Source organism: Plasmodium gonderi (assembly GCF_002157705.1).
Source record: "Plasmodium gonderi DNA, contig: Chr13, whole genome shotgun sequence".
NCBI lineage: Eukaryota > Apicomplexa > Aconoidasida > Haemosporida > Plasmodiidae > Plasmodium > Plasmodium gonderi.
The window spans coordinates 1,315,373-1,338,306 of record NW_021628938.1 but is presented as its reverse complement, the minus strand read 5'-3'; the positions used below and the strand labels follow the sequence as shown (position 1 = coordinate 1,338,306).

Here is a 22,934-nt window from a genome sequence, read left to right as displayed (position 1 = left end):
TGTACCATTTTTTTTTTTTTTTTCGTACACTTTTGTACGTTTTATTTTTCTTCAGTTCAAGGATCTGTTTAATTTCAATTGTGTATATTTTAAATTTCTAATTTTTGTTTCTATAGATTTGTATAATGTGTACATGCAGAAATATGTACACTTTCATCGTTACATGTGTAGGTGGTATATTTATACAAACGAGCATATATATACCACATATTCATTTTCCCCTAAATTTTACTTAAGTTTTTTAATTTTACACTGTTTTGAAAATTCATTTGTGTGCAAATATGCAACAAAAGAGAAAATACAAAATAAATCAATAAAAAAAAATGAAAAATATGTTGGAAAAAAAAAAAAAAAAAAATTCAAAGAATACTATAAAAAAGTGGAGGGAAAATTAAATTACTCTCAATTTTTCGAGAAAAAAAAAAAAAAAAAAAAAAAAGAAGAAGCAAAAGTTAAAATCCTCCACATGTGCTATACAAGGTAGTTGAATAAATCCTTTGCAACACAATGATCGATACATATATACATTTCCTCATGCTGCCCAAGACAATTTCCCTTCATTTCAGGCTTGGCTTGCACACGATTTACACAACTCTGGTATTCATTCACAGGTCGAACGCATTTTGCTTGACATTTTTTTTCCAACTCAATCCTGGGATCTACAGTCCTTTCGCTTTCTTCCCTCTCTTTGAATTTTGGGAAGCGGACAAAAAATTCAGTGTTATAAGGATACGACATCTTCTTCTCCCACGCACTGTGCTCCTATTATACCTTTGCTGTACGTGTAAGTGTATGTATATGTATATGTGTCTGCTTATGAGTTAATCTGTGTAGATATATGTACATATGAACGAACGTGTGCGTAACTGTTAGTCCTTTCTTTATAAATGGGAACACTTTATATATTTGTACTTTTTTAAGTGAAATGGGAGTATGGCTTATAAAAAAAAAAAAAACAAAGGTACTCTTCTGGATTATCCTCAGTGACTCATATATGTAACTCTCACAGGTCCAGTTTAACTATGACTTTAACTCACGCGAGGTGTGAAAATGATAATATTCTTCCTACTTTTTTCAGTTTCTTTTGGGAAAAAAAAAAGAAAAAAAAAAAAAAAAGTATCTCCCCTTTTGATTGCTTCAGTAAAGTAGTGGTGATATTGGAGATTTGTGCGAAAAAGTCTCGTGTGATTTTGTACGGGAGGGAAAGAACTATTTGATGCGTAGAAATGTGTGAACGGGTAAAATTAGGAAGTAAAATGAGGAGATAAAATGGGGAGGCAAAATGAGTGGGTAAAAAAAAAAAAAGCAAAATAAAAAAGCGAAGTAAAAAAGCGAAGTAAAAAAGTGAAGTAAAAAAGGAAAATAAAAAGGCGAAGTAAGGAAGCAAAATACAAAGGCGAAGTAAGGAAACAAAATAAAAAGGCGAAGTAAGGAAGCAAAATAAAAAGGCGAAGTAAGGAAGCAAAATAAAAAGGCGAAGTAAGGAAGCAAAATAAAAAGGCGAAGTAAGGAAGCAAAATAAAAAGGCGAAGTAAGGAAGCAAAATAAAAAGGCGAAGTAAGGAAGCAAAATAAATAAAATAAAGAAAAATAAAAATACTAAGCGATGTGTTACCTTATATATATGTTCATGCAAAAATGGCTCGCGGTAGTCCCCTTCAGTAAAAAAAGCATATATTTCATGCTTTTTATTTTTATTTTATTTTATTTTTTTTTTTTTATTTTCCCCCTTCAAAGTACAATTTTCCATTTTTTGTTGAAAAAAAAGGACAAATTGGGATATTTACTAAAAATAAAGTAGAAGTGAAGATAAAATGAGGCAAGGTAATACAGTATCCTTACCAATCCTGTATCGCACAAATTCCTGTGTGAGGCCAAACAGAAGGGAAAAAAAATCAGCCCAGGTGCAACAACTAATCGAATAATTATTTTTGTTCGTAAACTTTCGCGAAGAAATCTTTGGATGATATAAAAATTTACTATAAATATTTGTTCCTAAAATTTCAATGATTGGCTGAATTCAAATAAATATATACAGAACGGATGACTCATCTGCATACACATTTGTGGGGATACTACATAAAAAATATGTTTTGTATTCATGGGAAATGGGTAAAGAGAACAAGTAGAGTGTGCACTGTGCAGTAAGGTTAAGTAAAAAGAAAAAAAAAAAGTGCAACAGTGTGGCAGTAGTGTGGAAGAAATGTTACACAAGTGTTGCAATACTTTGGCAGTAGTGTGTGCATAAACATGCAAGAATTTGTGTTCGTGCGCTTTGAGGCTTCGAAGAATAACCCTACGTAAGAGGGAGTATATACATACATAAATAGATATATATACATATGTACAAGTACGCAAACAAAAAGGGATCTGAACATATACCTCTTCTCCCCACATAGACACACGAACATGATTGGAAAACTCGGGAGGAAGCACAAAGTTTTCCTTCTTATGTACTTTATCCTTTACCACATTGATGCACTTCTGCACATGAGTGGACGTCACGAAAATTACGAAAAAAAAAAAAAAAAACTTAGTGTGAACTTGAAAGATAAGCATAAAATTACTATGGGAAAAAAAAAAGGAAACCGATTAAATTCGAGACAACAAAAATATAGAAAAAAAATTCACTTTCCATTGACAAGTTTCCTATATATCGAGAGGGGGAGAAAAAATAATCGAACTCCTGCTAAGAGCAAAGCAATCCCATTGGATGTCAGAGGAAATTATTTCTTACGCCCCATAGGGAAGTTTCTTTCTATGAAAATTTTTTTTTTTTCCCAACTGAAAAAGCACGATGGGAGAAGAATAAAATGGCATTATTACGCAGGTGGAGTGGGAGAAAAAAAGCATGAATTTAGAACGAAGCTTACTATGGACAAGACCGGAGAGGAAAAAAGGAATGGTGAAAAAAGTGTAAACACGGAACGTGCAAATGGTGAGAGGACAAAAAGGGAGAGGCTCATCGAGCATATGGAGAAAGGACTCCTAGCAATTGAGTACATAGACGAAAACAACGAGAGCAGTGATGTTTTGCTAAAAGTGCATATAAAGAGTAAGCTAAGAGAATACTACTATGACTTGTGTGTAAAAGAATACAGAGAAAGTAAACTGAAGGAAAATAAATATGAATATTGTTACTTGAAGGATGTTCCAATTAACAATTTAATTAATTACATTAAGAAAGATGATTACTTGAATATTTTTTTAAAACATGTAAATGAAGATGTTATAAAGGTTTATAAGAAAATGAAGAATTTACATTTAATAGGTTCACCAAGATTGATGAACAACATTGATCATATGACCATTAGCAAATTTAATGATGTCCACTTCATTTTTTCTATTGATAAGTTCCCTAAAATTAAATTTAATAAATCATATATCCATTTACATATGAATGTTGAAATACCTCCATATGAAAAAGGTAGTACCTTCAAAGAATTTTTAAAAATTATCAAGAATGAAAAAGAAAATGAAATTAGCATAGATTCTGATGAAAATCATAAAGTAGAATGGAATAATGATGTTCATATAAACATATTAAGGGGATGGGTATACAGTTCCAATAATGAATATTATAATACCATTTGTCATGTTCAGGCAGATGTACCACATAAATGTGGACAAGAAGCAGAAGATGTCAAATCAGCAATTTACAAGGAAGAAAAAAGTACAACAAAAGAACAAGTAAACACAGAAGAGTTTAAAATATTGGATAATCACAACAAAATTAATGATCTAATTGATATAGACAAAGATGAAGAAAATTTTATTAATAATTCAGAAAATTATAATGAAAAGAATGAGAAAAATAATTCTTTTCAAAATGATGAAAATTTTTTTAATAATACAAATAATAAGACTGACAAAGAGGAGTGGAAATATTACGACGAATTTTTGAAAAATTCCAATTTTTCAAAATATTTTAAGGAAGGGTATCAACTGCCAAAGGATGTTATAAACATGAATAATGAAGTCATATCTGTAAAGGAAAATTATAACCCATTAGGATTTAATGAGTCCCTCATCGGTGTGTCGAAAAATGAGAAAAAAAACATAACAGCATATATTCCAGTTAATCTTTTTAAAAAATATTTTGACACACCTACAGTAGAAGTATCACAAGAAATAAATCAGCAAAATGTCCCCAATTTTAAGGAAATCAACAAGGAAAGTATAAGCAAATTCAGGGAAATAATATACACAGAAATTAAGAAGCTAAAAAATGGTAGTTTCTTTCAGAAACTGGAAAACATTCTTAAAAGTAATCAAGACAAATTTTTTGACAGTGAGTCACTTGAAAGTAAATCCAAGAGCAACATCCCTGAGGATGACAGTCAAAGCATAGAGCAGCATGATGAAAGAGAAGAAAAAAATGAAGGAGGGAAAAGCGATAATATCGAGAGAAGTATCAAAAATAAAACAGAGGAAAAGGAGGAGCTCACGTATCACGACATGCCCAAGGAAGAGGACATCGAATATATTTTAAACGATAATAATGTTTTGTATGAAGAGGATGAAGTGGATGATAAAGTGGAGGGAGAGGAACGTGTGAATGGAGGCAACAACGTGAAGGAAAGAGAGAATGTCCAAGAAAAAGAGCAGACACAACAGCAGGGAGTAGTTCCGCTGAAGCAGAATCAGAAAAATGGAAATGCAGTGGATCAAAACGAAGAGGAAATGTTCAACAAAAATTTTGACAAATATCTGGAAGAACTACTAAAAGATGATATCAATGCCCTTGATGAAAAACTGTACAGGGAAGAGACACATGGAAAAGTGGAGGATATTGTGCGAAACGTGTGTGATACAAGTGAATATGAGAAAGATGAAAATGGAAAAGTAGACACAGATGAAGATGGTGACGAAATAATGCTGAATGATTACATACTTGGGAAGTGTGATCTAATTAAGTGTGTTTTGGAGGCAGAAATATTAGATATCAAAATACGAAAAAAAAAAGAAGATAATATAAATGATTATATATTAAAAAAGTACAATAAAACAGCGAATGAACTATATAATGAAATTGAAGAGAAAGCTATGAAAGACATACAAAATAAATGTGTTGACCAAAGAAGAATGGAAGCATATAAAAAATTAATGGAAATAACTTCGTTAAATGTACCTGTAACATTATTTCGCGCACAAGGGAAAAGGTTATACAACATTTATTTAAAAAGAAAAAAAATGAAAAGTAACGAAAATGGAAAAAACGAAAAAATATTAGATTTTGAAGAGTTTATTACAAAATCGAAAAAAGAAATTTATGATCAAATTAAATTTTCTTTCATTGTTAAAGCAATATTTCACAATTCCAAATTAAAAATAAATTTTGACCATGTAATAAAAGATGTGTTAAAAACGCTAATTAAAACACCTACAAATAATGTCCATTCATTAATAAAAAAAATTTATACAACACATCAGGCACAATGTGTCCTCGATTTTGTTTCTTTGAATGCAAATATTTCTTTCAAGACTAATCACAACTCATCTGTGAACTTTTCCGTTACCATGAAAAAGGGATCTCACTACACAAAAGAAGAATTTCTGAATGATAGCAATGAATTGGATAGAACTAAAGCTGGCATCCAAACAGGTGACCTGTCATTATCCCCATCACAGAATCCACCTGCTGGCAACGGAGAGGTGGACGAGAAAAATGCCACATGTGGGGATATATTAAACCGTGTAGATGAAAAGGAAAAACAGAAAATTTTCAATTTTACAGAAGAGTCAAATTTTGTAATTGAGAAAAAGAAGGAAAATAATGAACATGTAAAACTGGAATATTTTACATTTAAAAAGGGCGCAAATTATACCAAATCTTTTGAAGAAAAATACAAAAAAAAATGATCAAGCAGGGATAATAAATACAAAAAGGGGTTAAAGTGGTATTCCATTTTTTGCGCACTTATTAATTTCTCACCTTTTGTATTATGGATTTATTTATATATTATATATATGGGTCCCCATTCCTCCTTATTTAAATTTTTAAAAATTTTGATTTCAAAAGTTCTCTTCTAAGTGTTGCCTCTATCGCACATGACGTAGTAATATATACCCAGGAGGGCCACGAAGAGGGGTCTATATGTATATGGACATAAAAAATATATGCAAATATTATATATATATATATATATAATAACATTCGTGTATATCTGCAACGCATTTGCGTATAAATAACATTCGCTTCGTGACAACGTTGCAGGGACCTTGACTTTCTTTCAATTTCTATTCGCCTTAACGCAAGAATGAATACAAAATCGAAAGATATTTTTAAGTTAATTTGTACATAATGCTATATATGCATATAATATGGATGTTTATATATATATATACATATACTATATGGATGAACAAATTAACGCTTTAATTTTTTTTTTTTTTTTTAATTTTAAATGTTAAAGTAGTAAACTTAATATTGAAAACAAAACCCTTTTTTAAACCGTTATTACTCTACTTTCGATTTTGCCATTTGTTTAAAAATATATTATATTTTATTAAATTATTAAAATACCTTTCTTTTGGACTATTATGCATATGATATTTATTTTTCTTCCCGTTTTTTTTTTTTTTTTTTTTTTTTTTTTTTTTTTTGTGGTAATTTTCCTCAAGCCTTTTTTTTTAAAATAGTAGTAATCTCTAACGGCCGAATTTTTTGCAGTTATGGATTCTCTCCTTTTTTTTTTTTTTTTTTTTTTTTTTTTTTTTTTTTTTTTTTTTTTTTTTTTTTTTTTTTTTTTTTTTTTTTTTTTTTTTTTCTTTTTTTTTTTTTTTTTTTTTTTTTTTTATATTTTAGTGGTAATTTTCCTCAAGCCATTTTTATTAAAATAGTAGTAATCTCTAACGGCCGAATTTTTTGCAGTTATGGATTCTCTCCTTTTATTTATTTTATTTATTTATTTTATTTATTTATTTTATTTATTTATTTTATTTATTTATTTTTTTTTTTTTTTCCCCCCCCCCCTTTACTCTTTATATATGTTCAGTAGTATGGTAATAATTTATTTTAACATGAAACAAAATATATTTTACGTCATTGTTTGTTCTTTCATCCCTTAATTTTTTTTTTTCTTTTTTTTTTTCCTTTTTTTTTTTCCTTTTTTTTTTTTCTTTTTTTTTTTTCTTTTTTTTTTTTTTTTTTTTTTTTTTTTTTTTTTTTTTTTTTTTTTTTTTTTTTTTTTTTTTTTTTTTTTTTTTTTTTTTTTTTTTTTTTTTTTTTTTTTTTTTTTTTTTTTTTTTTTTTTTTTTTTTTTTTTTTTTTTTTTTTTTTTTTTTTTTTTTTTTTTTTTTTTTTTTTTTTTTTTTTTTTTTTTTTTTTTTTTTTTTTTTTTTTTTTTTTTTTTTTTTTTTTTTTTTTTTTTTTTTTTTTTTTTTTTTTTTTTTTTTTTTTTTTTTTTTTTTTTTTTTTTTTTTTTTTTTTTTTTTTTTTTTTTTTTTTCTTTTTTTTTTTTTCTTTTTTTTTTCCTTTTTTTTTTTCCTTTTTTTTTGGGGGGTTTTCTTCTTTACATATGTGTTCTATATTTTTCCATGTCACAACATTTTTATATTTAAAAAAAATGTTCTTGTTATTGTCCCATGGTGTTATTATTGGGAATTGTAAATTCTGCTTTAACACTATTGTTCCACCGTACCACTGATTTTTGCTAACACAGGTACAACCTGTTATTGCTTTGCACTGTTTCTTTGCATTACTAATATTTTTACTATTGCTATTCTACTATTAGATGGCTTGAATGAAATCAGAAAAAAACTTTACGTACTAAAGTACTGAAGTTTCACGATATATTTTATTCATCATGTGCATGCTGCTTCATATATGGAACATTGCATATAGTACATATTCACACTATATTTGACTCATCCATACAACAACGGATGGAAGAAGATTTGTGTAAATTGGAATATGAAAAAAAAAAAATAATAAAATAAAATTAAAATGCTACTATATTAATAATAATAATAGTAGTAATATTAGTAGTAATAAGATAATTAAACGTTTACTAATTTTGAATATGATGAAAAATTCAGCTTTTTTTTTCCAAAAACAATACCATCTTTTGAACATGAATTTAAAAAACAAAAAATATTTTTTTTAAAGAAAAATGATACCATGCTTATTCCTGTACTGCATCAATCTTTTCTATTTATCATACTTTTTAAAAGTATCATGTTCTTCTTGTGATTTTAAAAGTAGCAGAAAACATATTAAAACCTATGTGTTAAATAATAGTTCTGTTCCTATTAATAATATAAAAGACCCCAAATCGAAAAATTCAAAAGAGATTTTACTCAAGTCAAATACGAATTTTTCCGAGAGGGGAAATACTGACAATGATGTAAAAGCAGGAAAAGTGGAGAAGGAGGTGGAGAACAAAAGGGGGAAGGACAAAGAGGAAGAAAAGGAGGAAGAGAAAGAAGAGGAGGAGGAGGAGGAGGAGAAGGAGGAGGAGGATGAGGAAGAGATAGAAGAGGAAGAGGATGAGGAAGAGATAGAAGAGGAAGAGGAGGAGGAAGAAAAGGAGGAAGAGGAGGAGGAAGAACAGGAGGAAGAGGAGGAGGAAGAACAGGAGGAAGAAGAACAGGAGGAAGAGGAGAAGGTAGAGAAGAAGGTCGAGAAGGAGGTAGAGAAGAAGGTCGAGAAGGAGGTAGAGAAGAAGGTCAATAAGAAAGCCGAAAAGAAGGTTGAAAAGAAGGCAGGGAAGAAGGTCGAGAAGAAGGCAGAGAAGAAGGTTGATAAGAAAGCCGAAAACGAGGGTGATAAAAGGGTTCAAGAAAATCTTCTGGCCAACGTGCAAGGGAACCAAAAAAAAAACAAAGAAAAAATATTAATACGTGCAGATGAAAATGGCATAAAAAAAAAAGATACAGAGAAAAAACAGTTAAATGGGAAAAATGAAACAAAAGAAGAAACAGATCCAAAGCGTTCGAAGGATGCAAAAGGAGAGTTATTGAACGAAGAAAAATTGGATGAAAAAAAAGAAAAAAAAAAAAAAAAAAAAAGTTGGTTTAGTGTTCGCTGGAATAAAAGTTTAAAAAAAAAAAAAAAGAGTAAACAAGAAAAGAATGAAAAAGAAGTAATTATAAGCTCAACTGTAATGCCATTAAATAATAGCAATAACAGAGATAATGAAAATTTCACGTCAAATAAGCAGAAAAATGTTGTGGCAAAATCTTCTAATCTAGATGTAGACACAAATGGGAAAAAAAATACAGAAAATGAAACATCATTTAACAAAGGAAAAAATATAAAAAAAATAGATAATAATAACATATCATCTGTCAAACCAAATGATAGTGACAAAACAGAAAAAGAAATAACAAACCAAGAAAAAATTTTAGAGGTGAAAAACTTGACTCCAGTTGTAACCCCAAACAGTGCTTATCATGTTGGAGATGCTAAAATAAATAAACAAGAACATGAAGATGAGGGTGAAGGAGATTCTGGTATATTTATGGAAATATTAGGAGACAATATCGTACAAAAAGTGGACGAGACAGAACCAAGAAATAAGACACAAAGAAATGAAAACATAACTCCAAAAATAGGATCAAGACATAATAAGGTAAATCAAGAAATGGATGAAGTAAAAAATAGAGAAAACAAAACGAAAAAAGGGAAAACTCAAATAAAAAAGGAACAAGACAAATCAAATGAGAGAGGGAATGTCGAAGCAAAAGAGAGAGATAAAGAAGATGAAAAGAATAAAGAATTTCAGGAATATAAGAAAAAGTTGGATAGTGGAAATTTCGAAGATATACTACTATATGATTATGTGTATGGTTATGATTATGATGACGAAGAAGAAGAAGAAGAAGAGGAAGAAGAAGAGGAAGAGGAAGAATATGACAAAGAAGAAGAGGTGGAATACGAGGAGGATATCGATGAGGTAATAAATAGATACCTGAATGAAATAGAAGAAATTGAACAGTTGATGGGTCTGGGGGAAAAAAACTTCGATATTGGAAGTGACATGCTGAGCGACTCAAGAGAGAGCAATTCTGACATAGATGACAATATGAGTACGTACAGTGTGAGCACAAGAACAAGTACAGGCACGAGCACAAGCAGCGGTTATGATTTCATAGATGAAAGCGAATACGGAAAAAAAAACAGATTTAGTTACAAAACGAGTAGCACAAATGTGTTTTCTAGATACAAGAACGAACTTAAGCTTTATAGCGAGAAGTTAAAAGAAAATGAGTTAAATGAATTTTACAAGGATATAATTAAAAGCAGAGAATTGGTAGATATAAATTACAAAAACGAGTATGCATTAAAAATGAAATATCATAAAGGGTATGATATGTCCTTACACAACTTATACATAGTGAATGAAGAAAAAGCAAGTGAGAAATATTACTCTAAATATGTAGCAGCATATGATGAAGAAGACAATACAACATTTCAAGATGTAACTTATTTTGCTGATTTGACAAAAATTGATGTAGATCCTATTATGTTTAAAGAATATTATATAAAATCAAGTGTATGTGATGGAGAATATTTACCATTAAAAAGTACACTAGTTGAAAAGATATGTTTCTTATCAAATCATTTAAAAAAAAACCCATATGTGAATAGAATAAAAATAAGAAATAGGAAATCGATTTTATATCGTTTATTTTTGAATATAGTAAAAACATTTAAAAAGTTATCCTTAAGACAATGTATAAAAAGTGTCGAAGAATCAAACTTACTTGATATTCTTTTTCTTTTAAATGAAGAAATTGTAAAGGAATCAAAAAAAGATCACAATATAGGAAAATGTTTAAATAATGTAATAGCTAGAAATAAAGAATGGTATGAATTAATTAATTTTATAATTACTATTATGTTTGGTTGTACGTCATATTTGAAAGAACATTATTTTCTAACAGAAGAAGAAAAAGATGCATTAATTACAGCAAATCACATTGTAGATTTACCTATATTTGAATATCTAAATACAAACGTTATTGATATTTTTATCCCGGCTGACATGAAGACACAAATTGATATCGATATGCTTAAAGACATTACATGTCCTACAATGGATAAAAAGCAAATGTATCAAACTTGGTATGTTTGTTATTTATTTACTCATAAAGTATATTTAGTAAATAAGATGTGGAATTTAATAAAAAAATGGGAAGCATCTAAATTTATACCAAACCCATGGTATATAGATCATGTAGGAAGTGCATTAGTTCCACAAATAATGAATATGCATCACCTGGAAGAAGATAAATATGTTTTTTTTAGGTATATCGATGCTCTTCAAATATTTATATCATTTAAGAGAAGCAAAAAATATCCAATACCAAATTATGATAAGAAAAGTATGCACTTAGTAGAACATATAATAGCCTTTCAAGGAACAGCTAGTCCATTTATGTGGTTAATAAATTTGATACACAAATTAACTCCCTATCCTTTTTTAACACAAGGAAAATTGCACAAAGCTTATATATTTATATTTAAACAAGTTGTAAGACCATACTTACAAGTATTAAAAAAAACAATTTTAAATGAAATAAAAGATGAGAAATCAAAATATACAAAGGAAAATCCATATGTTGTTATTTTTACTGGGCACTCATTTGGTGCAGCTATGGCTCATTTAAGTTCTTTTTATTTAGCAAAAATTTTGAATGCTAAAAATAATCCAAAAGTAAAAATACTCTCGGTAACATATGGAATGCCCATGTTTTATGATGATTTATTTGCAGAAGATTTCAAAAAAAGTGGTGTTATTAGTAATAACATAAGTATTGATTATGACCCTATACCATGTACTATGGCAATCCCTGGATTTAATGACTTTCGAGACCCAGAAGAAGAGAAAAAATCATCTATAATTTTCAAAGTTAATGATTTAAAGACATTAAATTATGACTTTGGGAAAAATATTTTCAATGGAACTGAACTTTTTAATAATGAAAGAAATCATCCGCGTTCTATGACACATATACTTACGAAATATATATTTAACAACAACATCTTTTTAGAATTAGGAGAATTACACTTTTCACAAACGCACTATTTTTTTTATTATGTATTTTTAACTCTCCTATCTGGATGGGCAAATGAGGCAGACTGGGGTACATTCTTCCTAATTCCATTTTTTCTCTATGACATTATTGATTTCTCACACAGTGAATTGATGACTAAATCACAAGAGGTGTACAGAAGGTATAGAGATGATTTACTGAAGAAGTTACACAACCATCATAAGAATAAAAGTACGTCCTCTATTAAGTAGTTAAAACAAGGACATTTAAAGATTAATATGTCCTATGCGCATTGTATATTTTATATAAACGTTTGAGTCATGTGTTTATAAAATATACCATTATATGATAAGATCATGATCATATATGAACCAAGCGACTCTCATCCCACAGTTTGTGTCTTTACATATACGTGTTGTACATTCCACATGATTATTAATTATGTGGGTTCTTTTTTTTTTTTTTTTTTTTTTTTTCAAGCACAAAATCATTTATAAATGTTCAATTTAACCGACATGTATCTGTGATTTATGGATATTAATTTTTTTTTTATGAATTTAATTATTATAGTGTTTATAACCTGGATATTTGTATAATCTTCACAATTTGTATTATCTGCATAATTTATGTAATCTTCATAATTTTTCTAACATGCATATAATTTTTTATAATTTTTAGTACTGTTTTTAATATTCCTTCCACCACCCGGGGGCGGGGGGTTGTATCTACATGATTTTTAGTTACCCTTCCCCAATGATCAATTTCTCATCCCACATTTTCAGCCAACAATTTTTTTACAAAACACCTTTTGATAGCAACATGTATATATAAATTTAAAAAAGAGAAAAAAATTGTTTATAATTTTGAAAAAATAAAACTTTCAATCGAAAGTTCATAAAAACATTACACATGTTATAAAAATGAACGGAAGTATAGTGTATTTTTTTTTTTTTTTTCATAATAACACAATTTGGGTCATTATTATATGGAAACACTTTTTATTTATCTTTTGTGTAGCATACCTGTAAGGGCATAATATATTCTCCCGTGGTGCCTTTTCCTTTTTTAATTAAAGACATCGACAAAAACATTGCATCAGATTTGCATTATTCTTGCCAACGGAAATAGTATGTTGGTAGTTATATAACTTTACTACATATGTGTGTAAAATGGATATATATTAACTCATCCACACTGATCTTTTGATATATCACTTTGGTAATAAACATCTTGAACTTAATGCATCATTAAAAGGCATTGCTTTTAATTTTTTAAGAAAGATGTGGAAACTGCCACTTTTCCACACTTCTGAGAATCAAGCCCAAGCTGAAGGAGAGGAGTATGCGCGCATTGTGATCGTTGACATGCACACGTTTATATATATATATATATATAGGGGGAAAATAAAAAAAAATAACTTGTAAAAAGTGTAAAATGTGCAAAAGAATAACGAAAAGATAAAAAATACAGAAGCTGCAATGCAATAGTGTAATAATATAGTGGTGTAAACTAACTTAAAAATGAAATAAGCAGGAAAAAAAAAAAAAAAAAAAAACGTGTTCACATGTTTTTTTTATTTGAACTTGTTCCACTTTGGGCAATAAAATACTATTCTTATTTTATTTTATTGTTTTTTTTTTTTTTTTATTTTATTATTTTATTTTATTTATTTTTTTTTCTCTCCTTTTTTGTCAAATTTGCAACTATAATTGTGGCAAAAATTAATGTATCTAAATGCAGCTACAACTACTCGAGTGGGGTATTTACGAACACTAAAAGAGTTTAAAAATTTTCTATATGAAGCATAACAATGATAACAAAAAAGATAAAAGGTAAAATGTCAGAAGGCATTAATGAATCCTTTATTTTAAATTAGCCTTTTGTTTATGTTGGTACATGTGTGATAATGCATGTTTTGTTTTATTTTTTTTTAATTTTTTTTTTTTTGTTTCGTTATTGTTGTTGAAATCTTCTAAAAATGGACAGAATGGGTAACAAAATTCCCGTAAAGGGAATGGACTTATTGACAATAAGAAATGTCATCGTCCTAATTGTTGGTATTATTGTTCTTATACTTATTCACAAGTTAATGAAATACCGAAATAAAATTTCAGAATCTAAGAGGAATAATGAAATAGATAAAAAGATGAAAATATCCAGAGAGAAAAGATTGCAGGAATTGGAAAAAGAAATGGTAGCTAATAAACAAAAAATGAAGGAACAGTTGAACAAAGAAGAAGACAAAAAGGATAAAGTGTTAGACACAACCAAACCAAAAACATGTTCTAAGGACAATTCGTCTTTTAGCCATTTTAGGGATTTATCAAATTATTATAGGCCATCTATAAGGAACAGGTTACGCGGAAACTTTTAAAATTAATACACTATTTTGTCCAGTACATAGAATTACACATTTGTGTTCTTGTGGATATAAATTTTTGTGCAATGAATGGTATATGCTAGAGCACACATGCAGATATGCATATACATATATATATGTAAACATTTTGTACCCTATTCATAGGCATAAGAATTCAACATCCTGACGATAACTTGGATGAATTGAAGAGCATAAAAAGTATATATAGTAGGTATAGTTTCCACTGATTGTGAAAAAAAAAAAAAAAAAAAAAAAAAAAAAAAAGGGAAAAATGGATAAAGAAACTGTTCAGAAATTCTTTAAAAGTCCATTTTATTTCCATAATGTCATTAACATGAGGTGGTATGCCTGATCCTACTAATTTTTATACTCAGTAATTCATCCTGCAAACGATTCATATTAAATAATACAGAAAAGGGGAAAATATGTAAGAGCATATGAAGAATTAGAAACATATGCACATATGTGTAATAATACTCTCCCTCATACCCATTTCAGTAGAATAATAAAAACTAATGATTTATTCATTGATAAAATTCCGCACGGGATTCATGAATAATGAGACGTTTTTATTTAGCTACCGTGTTGTAAAAATGAGCATATAATGAGAAAAAGGTTCTATTGTATTAATTTTTTATGTACACTATCGAAAGTGCAAAACGTTACAATGTACTGTTTATATGTATGTATGTATATATATATACCCACATTATTACGCATAATAAATTTGTCTGAAATTTTTTTTTTTTGTTTCTTTTTTTGACCATGTGTTGCTTTACAATTGTTAAATGGAAAAGGGGCCATAACATGTGTAAAAAAAAAAAAAAAAAAAAAAAAAAAAAAAAAAAAACATACTTTAATCTTGAAAAATGTTACAAGTGTCTATGTTAATGTGCGATTAAATCACTTTATTTCCATTTTTCCCATTTATTCCTCCCTTCCTCTTTTTTTTTTTTTTTTTTTAAGTTAATGTAAAAAATTATGAATAAAAAATGGATTAAAGAAAGAGTTTATTAAAAAATATATTAACTTCAAATGGAAGTATATCATGGAAAAATATGCATTTAACAAATACTTAAAAATGAAATACAACATGCACACACTTTCAAAAAAAAAAAAAAAAAAAAAAAAATTTTACATACATGTAAAGAACAGCTTACAATAAGCACACTTAAACCAAATGAGAAGGAAAAAAAAAAAAAAAAAAAAAAAAAAAATTAATTCACTTTAATTGTTTTTTAAAATGGAAAAGTACACTGCAATTTTTCTTTTTTAGTGACATTAGCTTACATCTAAAAAATTTACAAGCATCACTTAACCATTATACTCATTTACAATTTTCTTTTTCTTTTTCTTTTTCTTTTTTTTTTTTTTTTTTTTGTGAAAATCGGTTTGTCAAGTTCCCTTTTAAAAAAATATGTATTTTAATTTGAATATTAATCTCATTATATACGTAAAAATAGAATATAAAAAAAAAAAAAGGCTTTATTTTCTGACTTTGTAGTTATTTCTCTCTCTTTGTGTTTTATGTTTTCCCTGTTTTTTTTCTTTTCCACAATTATCTTTAGTTTTCAAATGAAGCTAATGTACATACCATTGTATTACATATGTGGCATGTTCACTTTAAGGAAAAGAAATACAAAATAAAATGAAGCAATTTTATTTTCCATTTAAGTATTTGATTTAAATGTTCGATTTAAATGTTAGATATAAAATTTCGGCATAAGCATTCCATCTAATTTTTCCATTTAAATTTTGGATTAAATTGTCGACATGGATATTTCCCACACAAGTGCATGATTTAATTTTGCATTTTACATTTTTCGTTTTACATTTCATTCTTAGACACATCATAAGGAGGGCGGGATATATGTTTTGTCAAATGAAAATGTGCTCCTTGTTATTCAATGCTCATTTACAGCCCATGTTTGTTTCACATAAAAAACAGGCACACATGTTGTAAAATATTATACACCACTGTAACATGCATGTGCTTAAGGGAAATTACGTAAGTGTAATGTAGTACATACGTTTATACACATGTATACATTAATGTACATATGCATCACAAGCAACATACGCAGACACACACTTACGTATATACATACATTATCCCCTTTTAAATGTGCCAAAAAGTAAAAGATGCTTAAAAGAGATAGTCTATCAAACCTGCACAGCAAAGAAATTAGAAGGTTCTCTCAGAAAAGGGAAAATTTCAATTGTGATTACTCAGAATACTTGAACTTGTGTCTAGAAGAGTACAAGAACAACATATATGACGTAGATTTAATAAACGAAAATGAAGAATGTATGCGAGAGTTAATAAATTACTATAATTACCTGTATAGGAATTATTATGAAAATGTTATAAATGTGTTTGAGAATAATAATCATAGTGAGAAGACATATGCAAATGAAAATTACACCGCAAAACTGGATTTATTAAACAAAAGACATATAGAATCTTTGTACAACATCAGCATTTTAAGTATTTCAGATAAACTTAAATATTATATGCTGAGAGGGGAAACAAAAAAAAATAAAGACACTACGAATGATGAAGATAAAATTGCTTTAGATCATGCAGAAAAAAATAATGAAAACAGAACACTTAAGAAAAACTTTTTTGTAAATGATACAGTTAAACAAAACGGGAACCTTAATGATCTTCCAAATAAAAACACTTATGCTGACAAGAACTCAAAAACATACTCAAATGATGATTTATCTTCAAGTGAAATGAAAAGAGAAGAAGAATTCGATATAATCAAATATTTATTTTATCTTATGAGGTCAATTGAACATTCTATAAGCTCAGAAAGCGGAAATTTATCATCCTTTTATAATTCTCTTAAAGTATATTTCTTTAGGGATAATGTTAATGAAATTTTTTATAATAATATTTATTTATTAACCCTTTGTTTACATTGTTTAGAAAATATAACAAGTAATATAGTAACATTTGACATTAGACAAATGGAAGATGAAGAACTAAACGCAGAGATTGAAAAAAATTGCTATGCTTACACAAATCCTGTAAAGACAAATACCCTTCAAAGCAACGTGAAGAGAAAATACTCGATGTCTAATTTTAGAAAACACTCTTCAACAAATGAAATGAATATAAATTTTCACCAAAACAGTACAATTCAGAACAATACAAATTACATTAGAAGAACGACAAAGGAATATAATTCTTTCAAAATACACAACAATAATGTCTATTTTTATAAAATCTTTTTTTATCTTCTTAATTTCTTAAATTTTTACCTTGAAGATATGATAAAAGACAGCTCCCTGTTGTATTCTGACATGATGAAAATGCATGCAGACAGTAATGTACGCAGAAATAGAAAAGAAAAAATGCTAACATCATCGAACACATTAAGTGGAACCACAAATAGTAATGTATCATCTTTTATAGATAGCAAAGAAGAATTGTTATTTTTTGGAAAAAACAGAGTAACCTATTGCAACATCTTGCTCAAATGTTTAAATATAATTAACAATTTAATGAATTTAAATTCTCTGAGAGAAAAAATTATGAATTCAAGCAATGATCTTAATGAGTTAAAAATATTTTTATCCAAATATTATAAATATTTAAATGAATATGAAGATATTGAAGTATACAAAAATTTCTATATTAGTTTATACAAAACGTATATATTTATTTTCCCAGAAGAATTAGAAAAAGAAAATTACTTTTCCCCTATGCTCCTTTTTGAAAATATTGTTAATAATGGAAATTTAACTAGAATGAGAACTATTGTAGACACACTTATATTCTGTTTTAATGATAAAAAATTTGTGTATTTTTTTGAAGAAAATATCAATATAACAAAAGTCCTTTTCATTTTTGTCACATACTCGTCCAGACTATTAACGAATAAACAGTACGAACTAATAACAAATATATCATTTCTTTTTTACATTATCTTAATTAAATTCCCAAATGTATCCATAACCATATTTCATATTTTAAATGAAAATAATGATTATATTATGAAATACAATGAAGACAAAAAATTCAATTCCATTTTTAGCAACATAAATGAACATATAAATATGCTGTTCTTATCAACTATACATAAAAATAAAAATTTGGCAACAGTAATTTCTCTAATTTTTTCAAAGTTGATACATCTTTATTGTCAATTCTGTGCAAAAAAAAATAACTTTGACAATGTCCAAAGTAATACCAATAATAATTTTGCCCCATATGGGACACACCTAAACACAAACCATAGCATGAGGAACTTAAATAGTTCTTACATTAATGTAAATGGAAAAAATACGAATGTAGCAACAGGAGTTGGCAATTTAATGAAAAATGCAAATGTAAATAACCTGAATTATTCATATGCGTCGAATAACGAACAGGAGGGAAGTAAATTACAGAAAGAGATATTCTGTAGAATATTTGATAATATAAAAACAAATGAAAGGAACACGGTTATTAAAGCTATATTAATTAACCTGCATATAATTCCAGATGTATATTCTTCCAGTGCTCTTTTTACATTAGAAGAAAATATTGAAAAAACGAGGTACATAATTGTCATTATTAACTTCCTATTTACATTAATGAAAACAAAATTTTATGAAACGATACATGAAAACACCTTTGAATATATAGATTACTTCATTGAGGAGCTAAAAAAAAGTGTGAACATGAAAAATATAAAATTAGTTTGTGGATACATTTCTCTTTTGTTAAATTATTCGTTAAATAAAAAAACCAACAATTTAAACGAAACAGCTGATTTAAAGTCAAGTATATTTATAAAAAATATTCATTATAACAATCAGCCTAATATCATTAAGATACACAAGGCTTTGTACGAATCAGGAGCATTAACCTTTTTGATATCATCTCTATACGAATCCAAAGATTCTCTAATAATTTATAATTGCGTTTATTCTATATCTTTTCTATTGTATAAAAAATCCATTTTAGATTTTGATAAGAATATTGAACTTTCAAATATGAAAATAGCCATTTTAAATATAGTTAGACATTATTACAATTTAGACAGCTATTTGGAAAAGTATACAGAAAATTTTATTGATTATAAAGGTTTTTTAAAAGGAAGTTCCAAAAAAAATTTAGCATTACACGAAGATGACAGTTACAACACATTATTAAATAAATTAAATAAAAGAAATTCATATGAATATGATGACATAAACAAAAAATACTTTAACGAAGAGGAAAACAGGTTCTTGATAAATGAAAAGAATGATAATTATTTACCAAATCACCTAAACTCCAATTATTCCACAAACCTAAGCAAAAATATTACAAGCAATGAACAGTTAGGAAGTAAAAACATGTTTCCCTCTTTAAAATATCAGTATGCAAGCGCAAATTACGAAAATTCCTTTTTCCTCAATTTCGACAAAATATTTTTTGAAACAATAAAAAACAGAAAGAGCTCTTTTAATTTTTATTTTGATATAATGTACAACACACAGTATTTATTTAATTTTTTATTACACAATTTTCTGTTTTATTCAAAAGACGCAGACGAATATTCCAAAAAGTATTTATTAAACATTTTATTGCACAATAACATAACGAGATCATCTGATATTAATTTTTATTCAAATAAAATAAAAAACCTAAATTCGCAGCTTAATGAATCACAATCAAGATTAGAACTTTACAAACAAGACCTTGACAGATATAAAGATGTCATAAATGTGCTAAATAAAGAAATAGAAGAGAAACAAAATGCGCACAATGCTTTAATTCAAAAAATTAGAAAGGAAAATGAATTGGAAATTAATAGAAAACTTCAAGAAAATAACAACCTAGAGAATATTATTTCTCAGAAGAATGATATAATAGATGAGTATGTGAGAAAAAGAAAAACATAAAAAAGGAGTAACAATAAAAAAAAAAAAAAAAAATCCATGATCGTGTGGAAAGGTAACAATATTATGAGAAGCAGAACAAAATTACTTTTTTTTTTTTTTTTTTTTCACATATTTTTAGATTGCAAAGAAAATATGAAGAGGTTTATCTACAAAAAAAAGAAGCAGAAGAAGAAAATGTAAATATAAAAAACAGGACTGTTTCAATGGAATCTTTACTAAAATCACTTCAAACAAAATACACACAAATACAGACACAAAATAAAACATTAAATAATAAATTAATAGATCAGACGAATAGAATTAATGAAGGAATAAACGTTATTAACTCTCTTACTGTAATGAAATAAAAATATATAAATTAAAAAAACTTATGATTTTTTTGAATTATTTGTATTTGTAATTTTTTTCCTTTCCTTTCCCTTTTTTTTTTTTTTTTTTACACAGCATGAAAATGAGAAACTGAAAACTATAGAAGAAAATCAAAATAATGAATTGGAAGGAACATTCAAGTAAAGACTTTTTTATTTTATTTTTTTTTTTTACCTATGCTGAAATTAGTGATTTATGTCTTAAAATAATATACACCCTTTTATTCATATTTTTAATAGGAAATTGATTGTTGTCGTTAAAGAACTAAGTGACAAGAAGAAAGAATTAGATGAAAAGGATAAGAATATTAAAAAATATAGTAGTGACATACAAGAACTAAAAAGCATAATAAATAAAAGTGACAATGACCTGAAGGTAATTTGTTAAAAATACATTAATGCTTTTTATACATTATAAAAGTATGAGAAAGGAATAATAAACAATCAAAATATGAACTACTTTAATTCATAACTTAAAGAAAACTTTTTAATGAAAATTTATTTATATGTTTTTTCTGCAGGAACAAGCATTAATAATTGAAAATTTCACAGGACTAAACAAAAACTTGGGCGAAGAATTAAATAATGCCAACAAAAATTTGGAAATATCAAAGAGATATATTATAAACTATGAAAAGTGATAAAAATTTACATATTTATACATATTATATTATGAAAATATAAGAAACAATAATATTACATTTATTTACATATTTGCACAATTTTAAGAATACTAATACATTCTCATGTTATATACATACACACTTTTTTCTATTTTAGAAATGAGGAGGAAATGAAAAGTAGAATAATAAAGCTAGAAAAGGAGTTATATGAAAAGAATGAAGAATGTGAAATAAAAACTCAAAAACTAATTCTCAAAGAAAAGGTTAATATGTTCTTGCACATAACACACAATTTTTTATACTTCTTACTGACATTACTTGCATATATAAACTTACTAATCCTTAGATATGCTACATGTTTATAAAATTCTAATGTTCATATATACCATTTTTTACATTATAGGAATTATCCGACAAAGAGATACAGCTTAAAAAAATAGCATCAGTCATCATTAATTAGTCTTTTTTTATTCATGAATAAATGTTTTTTCGTTTGTATACGTAAACAAAACTTTTTTTTTTTTTTTTTTTTTGTTTGTTAGCCTTTTTTTTTTTTCTTTACCATATGCATTGATGCATTTTTGTTTGTCAAAGTGTTTATAAAATGTTTTTACAAAAAAAAAGTTTCAACATTCATAAATTTGGAAAAAATTATATTTTAACATTTTATATTTATTATTAAAAAGAAAAAGACACATTTTTAAATAAGATATAATGGAATGTGTTTTTTTAAGGAGAAATACAGCGTTAATCGCCTTTCATTAAATTAGAACAAAGGTGACTTTTAAACAACTGCACTTTTAACATTCTTAAAAATTATGAACTCATAGTTAATGGGTGGTGAAGTATTTATGATGAAATTTATATGTAAAATGTGAATATTATTAAATTAGTAATTTATAGACTTGTGAAGTAAAATGAAATTAAAAATAATTCCTAGTCATTTTAATTTTTACGCTTGAACGTCATAGGGGGGATGTGTATGACTAGCAATTTTCCAAAAAATGCGGTTCTTTAAAAGTGTTATGTATACATTAAAATGACGTTTATCTTTTAACTATTAAAATGTTTCAAGGAATTTTCTATATGTGTTCCCTTTAATATTTGTTAGTATTTAATATTATTATAAGATTTGCTTATGTAATTTTCATTGCATTAAATTACATACTTTTTTTGCTTCAGCAAAGTTCAATTTTTCAAGCCATTACCTACATTATATTTTGTTGAATAAATATAATTTACTTTTGAAATGTGCCTTAGTGTGAGAGGAACTTGCTATATGTGCAAACCTATGAATCGCAATAATATTATGTAAAACATATGTAAATTGTAGGTTTTCTTTTGAAATATTAGAATTACTCAAAAACACAAAATAAGACATGTAACAAAAGACTTTTTGAAACGTACTCTTCCATAGCCCTTTTTCATATCTGCTTTAATAGAACATGAAAACTTTTATAAATAATACTTTTTCTAGTGTTGGGAATAAAAAAATTCATTAGGATGAACTTATTTTATAATTAGCAACGTGAGGCTTAAAAAAAAAAATACACCTCCTATAGTTTAAAATGTATTTAAAAAAAAAATTGTAATACTTAAGGGAAAAAACAAAATGCTAAAAGGGTTAAAATTATAAAGTTCAGTGGAGCACCAGCAACTATGGAAAGTCCCATACTTT

The 22,934-nt window shown here is 27.0% G+C and overlaps 5 protein-coding genes across 5 annotated transcripts; 4 read left to right on the top strand and 1 right to left on the bottom strand.

The window, feature by feature from the left end:
• Nucleotides 1–471: 471 nt before the first annotated feature.
• On the bottom strand, nt 472–738 carry PGO_132370 (ubiquinol-cytochrome c reductase hinge protein; the record flags this gene model as incomplete). The annotated part of the gene is made up of 1 exon (XM_028689753.1): nt 472–738. One exon carries the CDS (start codon nt 736–738, stop codon nt 472–474), a length of 267 nt encoding a protein of 88 aa, XP_028545554.1.
• A 1,670-nt stretch (nt 739–2,408) lies between these two features.
• Nucleotides 2,409–5,861, top strand: PGO_132360 (hypothetical protein, conserved; the record flags this gene model as incomplete). Its single annotated transcript, XM_028689752.1, has 1 exon — nt 2,409–5,861. One exon carries the CDS (start codon nt 2,409–2,411, stop codon nt 5,859–5,861), a length of 3,453 nt encoding a protein of 1,150 aa, XP_028545553.1.
• Nucleotides 5,862–8,113: 2,252 nt separating this feature from the next.
• On the top strand, nt 8,114–12,253 carry PGO_132350 (hypothetical protein, conserved; the record flags this gene model as incomplete). Its single annotated transcript, XM_028689751.1, has 1 exon — nt 8,114–12,253. One exon carries the CDS (start codon nt 8,114–8,116, stop codon nt 12,251–12,253), a length of 4,140 nt encoding a protein of 1,379 aa, XP_028545552.1.
• A 1,727-nt stretch (nt 12,254–13,980) lies between these two features.
• On the top strand, nt 13,981–14,554 carry PGO_132340 (selenoprotein; the record flags this gene model as incomplete). Its single annotated transcript, XM_028689750.1, has 2 exons — nt 13,981–14,357; nt 14,527–14,554. 2 exons carry the CDS (start codon nt 13,981–13,983, stop codon nt 14,552–14,554), a joined length of 405 nt encoding a protein of 134 aa, XP_028545551.1.
• Nucleotides 14,555–16,524: 1,970 nt separating this feature from the next.
• On the top strand, nt 16,525–21,716 carry PGO_132330 (hypothetical protein; the record flags this gene model as incomplete). Its single annotated transcript, XM_028689749.1, has 7 exons — nt 16,525–20,240; nt 20,384–20,600; nt 20,710–20,774; nt 20,874–21,009; nt 21,155–21,270; nt 21,414–21,519; nt 21,660–21,716. 7 exons carry the CDS (start codon nt 16,525–16,527, stop codon nt 21,714–21,716), a joined length of 4,413 nt encoding a protein of 1,470 aa, XP_028545550.1.
• Nucleotides 21,717–22,934: the final 1,218 nt, after the last annotated feature.